Here is a 16,035-nt window from a genome sequence, read left to right on the forward strand (position 1 = left end):
CTTCCAGTACTGAAGCCCATACCTGACACTTCACACAGATCCCAGCCCTGGGCACCTGGGCTCCAGTCAAATAGGTACTATTAAAGAAATAAAAATGCCTGCACATAGTAAAAAACGTGATCGGTACAGAAGGAAATAGAAGGTCAAAAGCTACCTTCCCTCACATTTCGATTCTTCAGAGGTTACTCTATGGTCACCTTTGTTAAATTTCTTATCTATGCTCTCAGAAACTTTTTATACAAATACTAGAGGCCCAGTGCACAAAATTCATGCAGGGGGGAAGGGGGGGGTACCTCAGCCAGGCCTGCACCCTCTCACAATCCAGGACCTTTCAGGGGATGTCCAACTGCTGGTTTAGGCCCGATCCTGCAAGGATCCCTGCAGATTGGGCCTAAACTGGCAGTCAGACATCCCTCTCGCAATCTGGGACTGCTGGCTCCTAACTGCTCGCCTGCCTGCCTGATCACCCCTAACCACTTGCCTGCCTGCCTGATTGCCCCTAACTGCTCCCTGGGGGGTGGGGCAAGCCGGGGTAAGGGGCAGTGGTGTTCTGGTCTCTGGTCATTCTGGTCATTTCCACCATTTCGGTCGCTGGGCTTTTATTATATAGGATAAGTGTGTACATATTTATAAACATAAATATTAGTTCATATGAACAGCACATTATGCAAACCGGATCAGACTAAAATTGTTCAGCAACTTGTATTAAAAAAAAAAAGAATAGTTTATTGATTTTTTTTTTTTTTTTTTTAGAGAGAGGGAGAGAGAAAAACATTAATATGAGAGCAAAACATAAATTGGCTGCCTCCTGTACACCCCTCCACAGGGATCAAGCCTGCAATCTGGGCATGTGCTCTGACCAGGAATCAAACTGGCAATCTTTCATTGTACAGGACAATGCCCATCCAACTGAGCCATACCGGTCAGGGTAGCAACTTGTGTTTTAAACATGATGTTTCTTCAATTCTTTCCACATTAGCACATAAAAATGTACTCCATTCTTTTTAATGACTATATTATTCCATTATATAGATGTGCTATAAATTATTTTACCTCTCTTCAATTCATGGGCATTTATGTTATTTCCAACTTTTAGTCATAGCAAAAGATATTACATGAACATCCTTGTACCTATATATTTTCATAGTTGTACAGGTGTATCTGAAAGATTCTCAGTGGGCAAACTAGAGAGTTAAAGGGACATTTAAATTTGTGTTAGAGATTGCTAGGTTTTCCTGAAAATTTTTGCAATAATATATAGTCCCTCCAACAGTGTATGAGGGTGTTTGCTTCCCACACCATTGTCAGCACGGGTGTGATTATACTGTCAAAACTTCCAACTTGAGCCGAACCGGTTTGGCTCAGTGGATGGTGCGTCGGCCTGCGGACTGAAGGGTCCCGGGTTCGATTCCGGTCAAGGGCTTGTGCCTTGGTTGTGGGCACATCCTCAGTGGGGGGTGTGCAGGAGGCAGCTGATCGATGTTTCTCTCTCATCGATGTTTCTGACTCTCTGTCCCTCTCCCTTCTTCTCTGTTGAAAATCAATAAAATATATTTAAAAAGAAATTTAAAAAAAACACAAAAAAAAACAAAAAACTTCCAACTTGAAAGTAAAAAGTGGTTCATCACTGTTTTCATTTGCATCTTTATGAGTTAGATTGAACATTTCTTTTTCATATGTTTATTAGTGATTTGTATTTTTTCTTCTATGAATTTGCCCATTTTTCTAGTAGGTTGTTCCTTTTCTTATTGATTTGAATGAGTCTCTTAGTTAGGAAATTAGCTCAGGGCTACTTTTAATCTTGAGGGAACTGAGAAGGAACAGCCTGACCAGCCAAGCAATCTGGGAATGTAGACCAGCACCAGGCAGCTTGTCCTCTGAGACCCCAGATAGGTAGGAGCATCTGCTGTGATGGTCGCCTGCCAGTTTTAGTTCATCTGGGTATTTGGATGACTCTGTCTTTCTAATACCTTACATTACTTTGTATTAAATTAATTATATTAAATTAACCTCTGGACCCTGGGATTCTTTCTTTTTATTTTTTTATTTTTAAACAAGGCTTTATAATCACTTACTGCTAAACTTGGGGTTCTATACTTTGACATGGAACTATAGATAGCAACTCTGTTTGGAACTACTTAGAGAAAAGAGTGAGCTGGTCAGTGGTCCAAATCCAGGCCCCCACAAGCAGTGCTGCTGGGAGAGGCTTTCCCTCCACACAGCCTAACCCAGTGGTCAGCAAACCGCGGCTTGCGAGCCACATGCGGCTCTTTGGCCCCTTGAGTGTGGCTCTTCCACAAAATACCACGTGTGGGCGTGCACGTACAGTGCGAAGTTGACTTAAAACTTTAAGTAAAGTTTATTAAGTTAATTTTAGGGAACGTTGTGGAGTGAAAGAAGATGTAGTGTCGAGGATTAGAAAGGTATGTTGAGATGGTTTGGACATATAGAGAGGATGAACGAAAGGAGATAGACGAAACAAGTATATAAGACGAGTGTGGATGGGAGAGTTGGGAGGGGTCGACCTCAGCGAACGTACCTCAATCAGATTGAGGACGTTTTTTAGCAAAGGCCAGCTTAGGAGTACCCTAATTAAGTTAATAACAGTGTACCTACCTATATAGTTTAAGTTTAAAAAAATTTGGCTCTCAAAAGAAATTTCAATCGTTGAACTGTTGATATTTGGCTCTGTTGACTAATGAGTTTGCCATTTTGCCGACCACTGGCCTAACCGAACACTGGTTGGGCTGGGCAGCCTGGGGTTGTTACAGATGCTTGGTGTTTGCTGGCAGTTTTTATGTTTTCATGGCTTCTGATTGCTTGTGTGAAAAGAATTTTACACTGTTGAAGGATTCTTATCGTAGTTTATGGTTGATTTGTTCTGGTTTGGGATGTGCCAAGGTTGCCACTCTTTGGAATACTGGAAAAAGGAGAAGCCAGTCTCTGGCTTTTTGGCATTTTTTCCACTGGGACTTTTGTATTCCCCTCTGGGGAAATGCAGCTGTCTTTTCTCTTTTCTATTCCCCCCTCCCCCCTTCCCCGTCTCTATTCCTGATGTGTAGAAACTTGGCCACTTTTTTGCCTCCTCATTCTGAGTTGGAACCTCATTTTCCAGTCTCCCCAGGAATCAGCCCCTCTCCTTCCCCTCCCCCATAATGAGCTATCAGCTTTTATTTCATAGCAAATAAAAGAAGGCTGATGAGCAAGCCCCTTACTGGCCCTGCCCTTCAAATTGTGGGATTTTTTCTTTCTAAGTGTCCAGTCTGCACTGTTCCCAAGAACTTGTCCTTAACACAAGAGAGGATTTGTTTCAAGCAATGAGCTCTATAGACAAAAGATTCTTGCTTTGAACAGCTGCAGGAGAAAATGTCACATTGTCAACTCCTTCTATGGACAGTTGTCAAGGGAGGCCAAAGTCTGGGTGCTGCTGGAGGAAGTTTAGGGGATGAAGGAATCTCTTCTCAAAGGTCTCTCATTGTTTCTGTTTGTTCTCTTTCTCTCAGATGCTGATAGGTCTTGCTGGCTACCTGAGTGGATATGATGGTACCTTTATGTTCCAGAAGCCTGGGGACAGATATGAGCATCACAACTACATGGGAATGAGAGGAGTAAGGCTTCCTGACTTGAAAGAGCCTCACTAAGCCCTGTGGCCACACTCACAAATGTTACAGTTGGAAATTCTGGGGTGGTGGCAGGTGTACACAACGGACTTTGGGGTGGGGGGAGGATGACTGGATCCATGCCCTGTAGTAGAAATTCAGGCGTAGAGACTCAGAACTGGTGTGGGTAAGAAGGGAAGGGGAGGCCACAGGTAATGGAGATTACATAGATAGGAGCAAGCCCATCCTGTCATCTGTTATGCCCACGTGAGGCATCAGACTGCAGGTTGGAGAGCAGCCTGGGACCCAGGCAGCCAGGCAGCCAGGAGTCTCCCATAGTCCCAGCATTGGCCTCAGCACATTGGCAAGCTACATGTTCTTCCTCTCTCAGACCACACTTGCTGGAGTATTGCTTATCTCTGAGGGCCCTTTCTTAAGACTTCAGCATCCCTACACTCCTGGCACCAGGTTCCTACTTCTTTTCCATGAAGGTTTCAGGCACACACAAGGGGTGTGCCTGTCTTTGGAGGGAGGCCATGTGTCCGCTTCCTCTGTTCCCTGTGTCCCAGCAGCAGCCTTGATGGAGCATGGCAGGGCCTCAACACCCAGCTCTGGGCACTCCATACCTGTAGCTGAATGAAACCTGAAGAAACTGACCTTCAACGTAGAGCTCTCAAAGCAAGTTACATTTACAAACCCCTTTCATTGAGGAGCTCAAACACTTTAGATAAATACAAAGTGCTTATTTGGACAAATTGTTGGATAATTTGCATGGTCATATGATACCATAATAAACAAGAAGTGTCCCATACCCTCAAGTTCATATTCTAAGTGATCCTGTGTCTTCTTAATGACTTTTGAATACCATATAGCATGCGTAATTGGATATAGGCCTGACTCACTGTGAACTTGTTATGGGAATTGAGAAGGCAAATATGACCCCGGTGTTCCCTTTCACACTAGGGCACATTGCTTTCTGTTAACAAAAGGCGACAGCCCAAATGTGAGAATTTCCACTCCCTTGGGCTTGCCTGTTGACTCTTGATGGATAAGGTGGAGAGGTACAGAGAAGGCTTGTGGTTGAAAACAAAACAAAAAAACCTCCAGTTGCTGAAGCGCAAAGCATTCTTTTTGCTAAAATAAAAATACCACCTGTAGATTAAAGCGTGGTTCCTGGTTTGACTGAAGAAAAGGGCTAAGGGAGAAATAACAGAATTCTCTACAATATTAAAACACCTCAGAGAAGTCTTAACTTGTGTCCATAATTTTGTAATAGAAGCTAATGTTTATCAAGTACTTCCTGTGTGTTAACAAACTTTAGGTCATTTAATCTTCAGAGTATAAACCCTTTGAGGTAAGAACTCTGATTCTTCACATTACAGAGATGGGGAGGCTGAGTAAAGAGACATGTGACTTCCTCAGGGTCACAGCTAATAGTGATAGGCAGTCTAACCGGCATCCCCCACCTGAAACCAGTGTGCCATCCTGCTCACGCCTCTCTGGCTGAACTTTGCTGATTTCGTGTCAGTGCACAAGTTGGTGCTCAGTGGGAACTAAGTGCTGCTTGATTTGATGCCTCACGGTTACACCACCCCTTTCTCATTCACACGTGTGCCAGCTGGTTTTAGGTCACCATGTCCTCATTGGGGTTTTCCATCTTAGACCTGAGCTTGTAGGTCTCTGAGCCTTAGCTAATCTGGTTATTTGACTGCTTCTCTTTTCCTTCCATAGTTCTGTGCATTCCTCGGTTCCTTGCTGATCCCCTTTGCCTACCTCACTGTGCTGGAGCTGTCCAAGTCCCTCCCCGCAGCACTGCTCAGCGCTGCCCTCCTCACCTTTGGTAAGTTGTCTTCTACCACGTTTCCAGGGAAATTGTCTGCTACACTGTGAATGTAGCTGGAAATCAACACATCTACAGATCTGTCTATGGGCCCAGTTGTTAAGTAACTTTAGGATTGAGTAAATGTATTACAAATCTTATTTTATTCACTAGTAATACTTACTATATATATACTTGTATGTAGCAAGCCTTTACATTATTGGAAGGGAGAGCTGGCATAGATGATCTCCAGTTGTCCACATTTAAGATTTAAGTTTGGATTGGATAAGAAGATAGCTGTGTGTGTGTGTGTGTGTGTGTGTGTGTGTGTATGTGTATGTGTGAAGGAGGCCTACAATTCTAATTCTTCTCTTAGGTTACTATCAAGATTAGTTTGTACTCCTTAAACTAATTTTAGCTGAATGCAAGGGCGATGCCTCAAAGTAGCTCGGCAGCAGGGGGTAGTAAAATGGGAACTTACATGTTTTCTGTGGATAATCCTCCCATGGCTAAATGAGAGCTGATCCATGGAAACCGATCTTGTTGCTAGCCTTGTTCTTCTGAAAGTGCATTCATGACCTTACAGAGCTTAACATTTAAGGAAGTCCAGACCACTGTAGTTAGGTGTTTTAGGGGTGATTCTGGCCTTGTTTTGATCGATGTGTTGCAAGATTATAGGGCTTCTTGGTAGAGGATTGGTGGCTTTTTCTTTGTGTCTTTAATTTCCTTTTCAGTTATTTATTGTCATTTATTTATTTTCTCAGTCAATACTATTTTTAAAGCATCTCCTCTTTCTAGGCCACTTTTATCGGCCTCAGAGGGTGAGAAGCTTACTCCCTAGTGGGGCAGATGATAAGTAAGCCAGTAAATTACTAAGTCTATAATGTAACATTCTAAGCAATAAGTGCAATGTAGAAAATAGAGTCGGGTGAAGAATAAAGTCATGAGGAATGATCCTGTTTTAGGTAGGGTGGTCAGTGAGGAGCTGCTTAAGGAGGTGGCCTTGAGCAGAGACCTGTGTGAAGCAAAAGATTAAGCCATGCAGAGATGGGAGGGAAGAGTGTTCAGGCAGTGGGAACAGCATGTGCGGTGGTCCTGGTATAAGGTGGCATTTAGTGGATTCAAGGAACAGCAAGAAGGCCAGTGGGGCGGGAGTGGGGTGAGTGAGGCAGAGGGTGTTGGGATAGGAGGTTGGATAGGTAGGGAGACCGTGCAGGCTTTGGCATTGTCACGAGGAGCTTGTTAGTCTGAATGAGATGGGAAGACATTGGAGAGTTTAAGCAGGGGCGTGATGTAATGAAATTGTGTTTCACTTTGCATCTGTCTGGAGAATCAGCTCCCAATATAGACTTTTTACAAAATGGTCAGACTGCCCTCGGTGTGGGCCATTTGTGGCTATATGAGCGGGTGGCAGAACTCACTTTGTAAGGCTGGAAATGAGCAAGAGCCCTCACCTCGGGACTGCTCTATCTGAATGAGTGACATGATCCTTTCTTGAGTTAAGGGCCTGGAAGACGTGTGGGATACTATTTCGTATCATTGGGCTTTGGTGTACCCCCAAGCTGTGACCTTCCACCTCCCCAATGACTCAGTGGCCCATCTAGTCTTGACTGCAATTAAGCGCAATGGGGACTTATTGCTGGGGTGTTTGGTTCTCGGGGGCCCATCTCTGATCCCATTTTTTGACCACTGAGCTCATGTTTTTCAGACACAGGATGCCTCACTCTGTCCCAGTACATCCTCCTTGACCCCATCTTGATGTTCTTCATCATGGCTGCCATGCTGAGCATGGTCAAGTACAACTCCTGTGCTGACAGGTCAGAAACACCGTCTTTGGGAGTATGCATGTGTGTGTGTCGGGCGGGGCGGGGTGGGGGGGTGGAAGGGGGGAATGAGGTGGTCCAGAGGCTACGGCAGCTCCAGAATTTCTATAATGGCCAGGCACAGGGTAAGTGCCTAGAGGACTTGTCTTGAGGCTGAGTTTAAGGCAATCCAACTTTTAAAAAAAACTTAGAATACCCATTTTAGATCATGAAAATAGATTTGAAAAGGTTTTCTATAGATTTATTTTTGCTTTACACAAGACTAAGAAAATGTCGATTGTATTTTTCAAGAATATTATCATTTTTACAGTGGGGGTGGACTTAGATAGGGGTTTGTGGATATTATGGAGGGTCCTAATGCCTTCCCACCAACTTATAAGCCACCCCTTGGCACCAGTGCTGGTTAGGAGATCCCAGGACAACTTTATCTTTCACATTCTCCATCCTAGAGGGGAGGGAACCAGGGTAGATCCTGCTTGGGAGTGTTTGTCTCCCTGCCCTCGGTGGTTGTTACATCCAGCCCTGACCTAACGGTGGGAATAGTGTACATAAAGGTTGGCTTGAATGGTCCATAGCAGTCAAGAGGATCCCTGCAGGCCCTGCAAAGTTCTGAAGCTGTACTAGAGGGCCTCGTCTCCCCCAGGGTAGTCTTTTCCAGATCATCCTTCTACCTCTGAGAGAGTAGAATACATTCATTCTATTCAAACCAAAGAGCTGGCTCATCTGGGCTTTTCTAGAAGTCAACTTGGTTTCACCATGACAACGCTCATTAAATGATGTTATCTCATTAAATGATGTTATGCTAATAAAGCCTGATCCAGGTCTCTCTGGCTTTGGTTTATCTTCTGTCTCTGCCACATTCACTTTCACCTGCCATTTCTGGAATGCATACTCTGTGCTAGGTAGTGTGCTAGGAGCTGGAGGTACAGCAGGACTTAGGTCTGGCTGTTAAGGAGCGTTCGCTCTGGCAGGGGAGGCCGCCAGAAAGTGAGAACATTGCAGCACAGTGTGTTAGGAGCTGTAAGTACAGCAAACCTTGGCACCGACTGCCCTGGCTGGAACCATGCTCCACCGCTCGCTAGCTGTATTACCTAACCTCTCTGTCCTTTGCCTTCCTCATGGGTACTAGTAAAAGAGGGTAACAATAGGATCTACCTCATGGGGTTAGTGAAAGTTGAAGAGTTAATTGTGTAGAGACTTGGAACAGTGCCTGACACATGGTAAGCACTTGACAAATGCTGGCTTTGACAGGTCCAGAGATGACAAAGGAGAGGGCTGACTCAATCCAGTGGCTTCTCTGGATTTCCCTTTGACATCCACGTGATTGGTTATCCCTTGAAGAAAAGCTTCTTGCTTACTTATCCAGGAAAGCATTGATCCCTCTCACAGAAAAAGCTCCTCCTCACTCCCACTCACACTGTGCTTCCTGCAGTTTCAAGTTTCACAAACCATGCTGTTCTTGGAGCCTCATGGTCCCCTGAGGTCAGGAGCCCTCGCATAGAGGGCACAGCACAGCCCCTCAGAGTCAGAGAACCTGTGCCCTTGCCCACTGATGCTCTTGCTTTTGAGTTTGGTTCCAGCTGCCAAACTGAACTCTGTGTCTTGTTGGTTTTCAGGCCCTTCTCTGCCCCCTGGTGGTTCTGGCTCAGCCTGACTGGCATTAATCTGGCTGGTGCTATAGGGGTCAAGTTTGTTGGCCTCTTTATCATCCTGCACGTGGGGTGGAACACCGTATCAGACCTTTGGCACCTGTTTGGAGACCTCAGTCTTTCATTGGTGAGAACCAAGTGCTTGTAGAAATGTCTTGCTCCCCAGTATTGCTTAGCAGAGTCAGTGGCCTACCTCTGCCTCTGCTGCAGGCACGGAGTGGCTGTGTTCTGGGCCCAGGCAAGCTGGACCAGCTGCTCTCTGTAGGCAGCAGGACCGGGGAGTGGGCAATGGCTGAGAGGCTGGAGTGGTATAAAGGGCGAGGATAGACTCACATTCCTGGAATTCATTTTTGGCATTTGTTACTGAAATGTTTTAAAAATGCTCTGCAAACTACCCAGCTAGAGGATTCTGTCCAGTTGGGCTCATGCCAAATACTGGTATATGTCAGGCGCTGACGCAGGGGACCTTGGGTGAAATGGTCAGGGAGACTTTCTGAACTCACAGTTTTCTTTTCCCGATCCAGGCTTTTCAGATTTGATAGCCAGTAAGGTTTATTACAATATTGTTTATTAAGGGCTGATTCTGTGCTGGGCACTATGCAATATGCGTTACCTTCATTATCTCATTTTCTTTTCATAACAATCTTATGTGGTAGGTAGTTATTACCCTCTCTTTACAAATGAAATCAAGACCTAGAGAGGTAATAATGTGCCCCAGGTCATATAGGCAATAGAGGCAGATCTAGGGTTCAAACTGAGGGAAGGCAGACTGCTTACTAAAGGCTGCTCCATTGCCTCTGAACCAAGTCCCAACAAGTTTATTTATTCAGAAAATACAGACATGCTATCCTCTAAGTGTGAGACACAACATGCAGATGAATAAAACAATGATCCCTGCCCTCTAGAGACAATGGAGAGAGAGAGAAATAAGTGAGCAGGCAATTATAGTTCAGCCAACAAGTTCTGTTAGAGCACAGAGGAAGGTGTGACCCTGTCTCAGGTGATGCAGGAGGACTTCTGGGAAGACACTGAGGCCTGAAGTTAAATTAAGGAGCAGTCATCCATGTGATGGGTGGGGCTGGCCAGTACAGGAAGCTCGGGGAAAGTGCAGGGGATCAGTGTGACTGGGATGTAGAGGGGACTGATGAGTGACGATGCTGAAGATATAGGCAGCGCTTTGTTGGTGGCACAGTGACAGTCTGGGGTCCAGGGTGAGGGCTCAGACAGGCAGCAGGGGGCTGGCTCCTGTTCAGTCCCCGGCATTGTTTCAGTGGTGGGTGCTATGGAAAGCATTTCCACATAGTTTTTCTTTATGGCTGTTAGTTTTTCAATTTTATTATGACTATGATTTATACATGAAAACATATATAATGCACAACATGTAAGGTATAAGGAATAACACTGGCTCTGTCTACAGGTGACTGTGGGAAAACACCTGACTGCGCGTATCCTGTGCCTCATAGTGCTGCCGCTGGCTCTCTACACAGCCATTTATGCTGTTCACTTCGCGGTGCTGAATCATAGGTACAGCAGAGCCTTTCTAGTCACTCACTCTGTCTTCCTCCTGCCTCTAAGCCCAAGGATGGGCCGTGTCATTTCCTGGGTCTGTGGTTGGGATGACAGGAGGGGACCCAGGGTGTTTTCCTGTTGCCTGTGTTCTATCGTTTGGGTATCCAAAATGCTCAGAAAGGCCAACACCCTTAGTAAAGAATTTCCTAACAGCTAAAAGCCCCTTCTCCCTAAACAAAGCCCCTTATGTTTAACAGGGATGAGCCACCATAAGGTGTGCAGTTGGGATGAGAATAGTAATAACAGTAACACCAGCGGCAGCTCCCATTTAACGAGTAGCTACTGAGTGTCAGGAACGTTCAGCATTTTGTACCCATTATCTCATTTAATCATAATTACTTTGAAATCTTTAAACCCCTGTGTATAAATGAGGAGCAGAGGCTAAGCCAAGTTAGGTATCTTCCGAAGGCCCCCTTGCTAGTAAGTGGCTGAGTTGGGATTTGGACCCAGTTTCTCCTCCTCCATCACCCATGTCTGTCTCCTGATGCCTCACTGCCACTCTGGTTGTCCTTCTTAAACGAGCCGAGCAGGGCTCTTTCTAGGCTCCTGGGAAGTCATGATTTCATTGCACTCACTGGGCTCTCCTGCTCCTGCTCTCCCACAGTGGTCCCGGCGATGGCTTCTTCAGCTCTGCCTTCCAGGCCCGGCTCTCAGGAAACACCCTTCACAACGCTTCCGTCCCTGAGTGTGAGTGTCTCCCGGGCCTGATGCAGGGCAGAGGGTTTTCTGGGAGTTGAATTAGAAAAGACGACTATGATAGTTTGAGTTATTTCGGTCTGCAGAGGGCAAAGTGGGAGAAAGATCCAGTTATTTCCAATACAAGTACTCAAGAGAGGGGGTCGGGACACAGGAAGTGCAGAGGTAGACGTCCTGAGCAGCAAACTCTTTGTCGCTAAAGAGAGACTTCTTCATTGCGGCTGTGAAAACATTCAAGCCAGCTCTGTGGGAAGGCCAACCAGAGAGAGACTGTTTGGACCTGCAGGGCCACTGGTTAGTTTCTACCATGGAGTGCTGTGGCTCAGTTACTATTCACAGGTAGTAACTGAGCAAGCCTTAGCCATGTTGGCAGCGGTAGGTGGATGCCCTCCAGCGTAGAGTCTGATGTAGAGAGTCTCTGCAGGATATGACTGTTCGGGTTAAGTACATAAAGTGGGAACACAGGGTGCAAGAGATAGAGTGAGTGGTCTGGGAGTCAGGCCCTGGCAGAATGTGTAGATTTCAACAGATGGAGAGGGAGGAGTGGGCATATTGGGCAGAAGGGACAGCATGGTCAAGGCCAAGGACAGGGCAAAACTCAAGGCACAGATTATATGCGGAAAAGTACCTGAAAATAAAGTTGAAAAGATAGGTTGGGCCAGATAGTGAGGGTTTGAAATGTCTGGATGAGGTGTTTGGCTTCATTACACAGGCATTGGAGACCCAGTGGAGGTATCGGGCAGGGCGGAGGCCAGGAAGGCTGTGCCTTAGGGAGATGACTCTGGTGGTTAAGTATAGGATGGCAAGGGAGAGGGTGGGAGTGGAGGCAGGAGATGTCCTCTGAGCAGTTGCAGGCATTGAGCTGGGCACAGAGGTAAGGCAACCGGGCATAGACAAGGGAGGTTGGACCGGAAAGGGGGGAACAAGATGTCACTAAGGACCTGAGCCCAGGTGATTGTTTCCTGGGGCAAAGACTGTCTTTTAGTCTCCACAGTGCCTTGTACAGTGCCCAGACCCTGGGCCCTCCCAGACCGTGGAAAGAAAGAAAGAGGAAAGATTAAGAAGTCGGTTTGGAAAGGCAGATAGTGAGTTCTACATCAGAGCCTTTGACTTGGGGAAATCGTGCAATGGGGCCAGCGGGCTTGGAGCTGAAGCTTTCAAAGGAGGGGTCAGCCAGGTAAAGGGGTGACTAATGCGGTGGCAGTGATATGACCGTAAGGAAACTGCAGAGAGAGGAAGAGAAAAAGTCTGAGGTCAGGTCACTGGGGATGGCAGGAGGAAGGGGACCTAGGAAGGAGCTGCAGAGGAGCCATTCATGAGGGAGTATGGGGCTGAAAAGGAGGAACAGAGCATTTCAAAAAGCAAAGGTGGTCATCATTTATAAAGCCGAGCTTAGCTGTGATCTCTTCCACCAAGCCATCCTCTTCTTACTCCTGGTGCAAGAAGTCATCCTACCCTGCTCTGGGCTCCCCCATGTCTCACACTGTCACACCTTTGCCAGAGCACTTGCCCACTGTCATGTGCTCGTCAGTGCATGAAGCTGTTTTCCCCAAGACTGGGCTTGCCATGGGTGTAGCCTGCTCCACCTTGGATCCAAGTGTAATCGGCACAGTCTGCTGACCAAGTGAATGGACAAAGGAAGACAGGGTGGGCCATCTCTAGTGGAGTGAGACCTCTTTCGGTGGAGTGGGGAATGGCAGGGTGGCCAGAGTTTGAGGGATTGAGAAAAGAGGGACAGTAAAAAGGAAATGAGGTTTACTCTGCCCCTCTCCCCACCCTTTAAATTCAGAGTAAAGAAAAGCCCAAATACCATTAAATAGTTACTCCATATGGTACTAGATTCAGAAGCATAGAAGTCTGTCTTAACCGTCTATCATACCATCATATCTTGGGGAACATTCCAGATAACGACAGAGAATGCTTCTTCCTTTATTCCATTGAATGTATGTCCAGACCTTGACTGAAGGACAAGCGGGTCTAATTTTTCACTATTACAAACAGTGCTCTAATCACACTGTAGCTACCCAGGTTCTTCTGAAGTGCTTAGTGGGGAGGGAAGAAGGGCACCCTGGAGTGAACTCCCTTCTGTGTTGACCCTATAGGAGTGTGAAGGCAGTAGCACACCTGCTTTGGGTATCCTCAGCCCAGTGGGGTTTGTAAGAGGGTTATGAGCCCTAGGGCTTGGGAGGCCCCTCCCAGTCAGCGGTGGCTTCTAGCACCGTGCTACTCACACTGCCCCCGCCTTCCCTGCCTTCCTCCTAGACCTGGCCTTCGGCTCTGTGATCACTGTGAAGAACCTGCGGATGGCCATCGGCTATCTCCACTCCCACAGGCACCTCTATCCTGAGGGCATTGGCGCCCGCCAGCAGCAGGTTCGTGAGCCTCTTCTGCACTGAACCCGCCATTCCCGTTCCTGCCGCCTGCCCTTTGCTTGCGCTGTTTCCCCTGCTTCCTGTGCCTCTTCCTCTTTGCCGTGGCTAATACGGCTTCTTTAGGCTTCAGCTTAGGCTTCAGTGTTCCCCTCTGACCACCATGATACTGGATTCCCTGGTACTGGATTAGGTGCCAGGGCCAGGGTTTGAAGCTGCAACCCAGGTACATGCCCTTGACCAGGAATCAAACCCGAAACCCTTTGATGCATGGGCTGACACTCTAACCACTGAGAAACACCGGCCATGGCTTAGTACCTTTTAAAATGCACTAAATCCTCTCTGTTACACAAGGTATCATGGTTCTTCCTTCTTGTGGGAAAAGTCCTCTCAATGCAGAAGGAAGGAGAGAATCTCAATGCTGAGTCCTGCTGGGAAACGTGGTCCCTTGGGTTGGTGGCTGGGGTTCAGAAAGGCTTAAGCAATGTTGGTTTGCTGTTGATTGTCCTGTGGCTGGTTGTGCTGATAGTGATGGCCTCTTCTCTCCCCCTTCCTTCTCCCTCCCCCCACCCTCACCCAGGTCACCACCTATCTGCACAAGGACTACAACAACCTGTGGATTATCAAGAAGCAGAATACAGACTCAGGTAATGCGGTGGGGAACTGATGCTTCTTGTGTGATTACTTACTCTCAGTCCTCCACATTTCTCATGCCTCCAGAGAAGGGTAACGATGGGCTTTCCTGAGCATTCTTTGACAATGTGCTTACTATCTCAGTTATCCTTTCAACAGTTATTTATTGAGCACCTGCTAGTTCAAAATGCTATTGTCAGCTTAGGGGATTAGCAGTGAGCAAGACAGATATGATCTCGCTCTCAGAGCTGCATTTTGAAGACAGAGAGCAGGACCAAAGCTCAGAGTTGATCTAGAGGATTACCTGGTCATGCCACCAGGCGCTGGTGAATAGCCCAACTGGGGCACATGCTGGCTGCTCTCATTTCTAATTTAGAACATGCCAAGCATTGCAGACCCTAGCATATGGTGCAGCTCCAGTTGTCTTGATATGATAGTGTTGCTGCCCTATTGGTCATCCTTAGACTAGGCTGTCAGTTGGAGATCTGAGGGTCTGCCAGCCCTGTGCTGGGCCTGTCTAGGCTGCTGTCTGGTACCTCACTCAGTGCCTGCTAGTCTTCTTCTGCCTCACCGGACAAAGCTGCTCTGAGGCACACCTGTTGGGCTCTCAGGGCCTATGACATGGGCTGTATCTGGATCTTGCTTTTTTGGTCAGGCAGCTAGCTACCTGCAGGCTATACCTTCTGCTGCAGCTGCGAGAGAACAGAGGGCATCTCCCACTCACCTGAGCCCCCGCAGATTGTCCTGTGTCACAGGCATCCTCTGTGACTCCCCAGCAAACACCACCTGGCTCAGCCTGTCTCAAGTCAGCTGCCCCTGAGCCTTTGTGGGGGAAGGGGCAGATGATCATCTGAATTCACCTTCTTTGCTTTCCCCACTTCTCTTCTTGCTGTGGTTTTGGGATCAGAATATGGCATACACAGTCACTGTCTTTGTATCCTATTCCTCAGTAATATGAATTATGATACTCTTGGGCAGGATCTATGTCTATACCTTTTTAGTGCTGGTATTGATTGGGTTTTTATTCAACAGGCCACACTTAAGTGGTCTATCACAATGAGGTGTTAGTGAGGGGAGACCAGCTTTACATCGAAAGTCATGTGGGGCTAGCCGAATCTTTGAACATCCCTGGTCTGTGATTTCGTTGTGGCTTGTAGGTTAAAGTAGCTGCATTTCACCCGGGCAACTTGTGAGAAGGCAGTGTGTACAAGCACTGTGGGCGGTGGGCACTGTGGCACTGAGGTCGTTGAGACCTTGATGGCTATAAATTTATATGAAGTAAATTTATATGAAAGAAAACTTCCCTCCCATTGACTTTTTTTATGTCATCTTGCTAGTTAATTTTTTTTAAATTTATTTTTAAAAAAAATATTTTTATTGACATCAGAGAGGAAGGGAGAGGGAGAGGGAGAGAGAGAAACATCAATGATGAGAGAATCATTGATCGGCTGCCTCCCGCACGCCCCTACTGGGGATCGAGCCTGCAGTTGGGGCACATGCCCTTTATCAGAATCGAATCCGGTACCCTTCAGTCCGCAAGCCAATGAGCCAAAGTGGCTAGGGCTAAACGTTTTAATTGAAAGAGACCTTAAGAGTCCACATAGGAGTGGGAATCTCTGTAGTTAAGTTCCCTGATTCACTTGAGAGCCATGATTTGTGCTAGTAAATTTGTCTTCTTGACCTGGAGTGTTCGTGTCTCACTGTTTGGGATGGAAATTTGCAAGAATTCCTCTGTGTTGCTGTGATTACTGCTGATTCCTTTTCCACTGTCATCACCTTTCTAGATCCCGATCAGTTTTGACTTCTAGACGATACAGCAGTACAGCTGACTCCTGAACAATGCAGGGCTTAGGGGCACTGGCCTCTTGCGCAGCCAGA

The 16,035-nt window shown here is 46.7% G+C and overlaps 1 protein-coding gene across 1 annotated transcript in view; it reads left to right on the top strand.

The window, feature by feature from the left end:
* POMT2 (protein O-mannosyltransferase 2) overlaps positions 1-16,035 on the top strand; it is a 40,112-nt gene that overhangs the window by 9,408 nt on the left and 14,669 nt on the right. Inside the window, exons 3-10 of the mRNA XM_070415997.1 lie at positions 3,504-3,608; positions 5,331-5,439; positions 7,127-7,235; positions 8,858-9,017; positions 10,308-10,414; positions 11,064-11,146; positions 13,418-13,527; positions 14,105-14,171. Of these exons, the coding sequence (XP_070272098.1) occupies positions 3,504-3,608; positions 5,331-5,439; positions 7,127-7,235; positions 8,858-9,017; positions 10,308-10,414; positions 11,064-11,146; positions 13,418-13,527; positions 14,105-14,171 (850 nt within the window). The remainder of the gene's footprint in view (positions 1-3,503; positions 3,609-5,330; positions 5,440-7,126; positions 7,236-8,857; positions 9,018-10,307; positions 10,415-11,063; positions 11,147-13,417; positions 13,528-14,104; positions 14,172-16,035) is intronic.

The sequence above is a fragment of the Myotis yumanensis genome, unplaced genomic scaffold, assembly GCF_028538775.1.
Source record: "Myotis yumanensis isolate MYYU_CA2020_CCGP unplaced genomic scaffold, mMyoYum1.0.hap1 SCAF_1, whole genome shotgun sequence".
NCBI lineage: Eukaryota > Metazoa > Chordata > Mammalia > Chiroptera > Vespertilionidae > Myotis > Myotis yumanensis.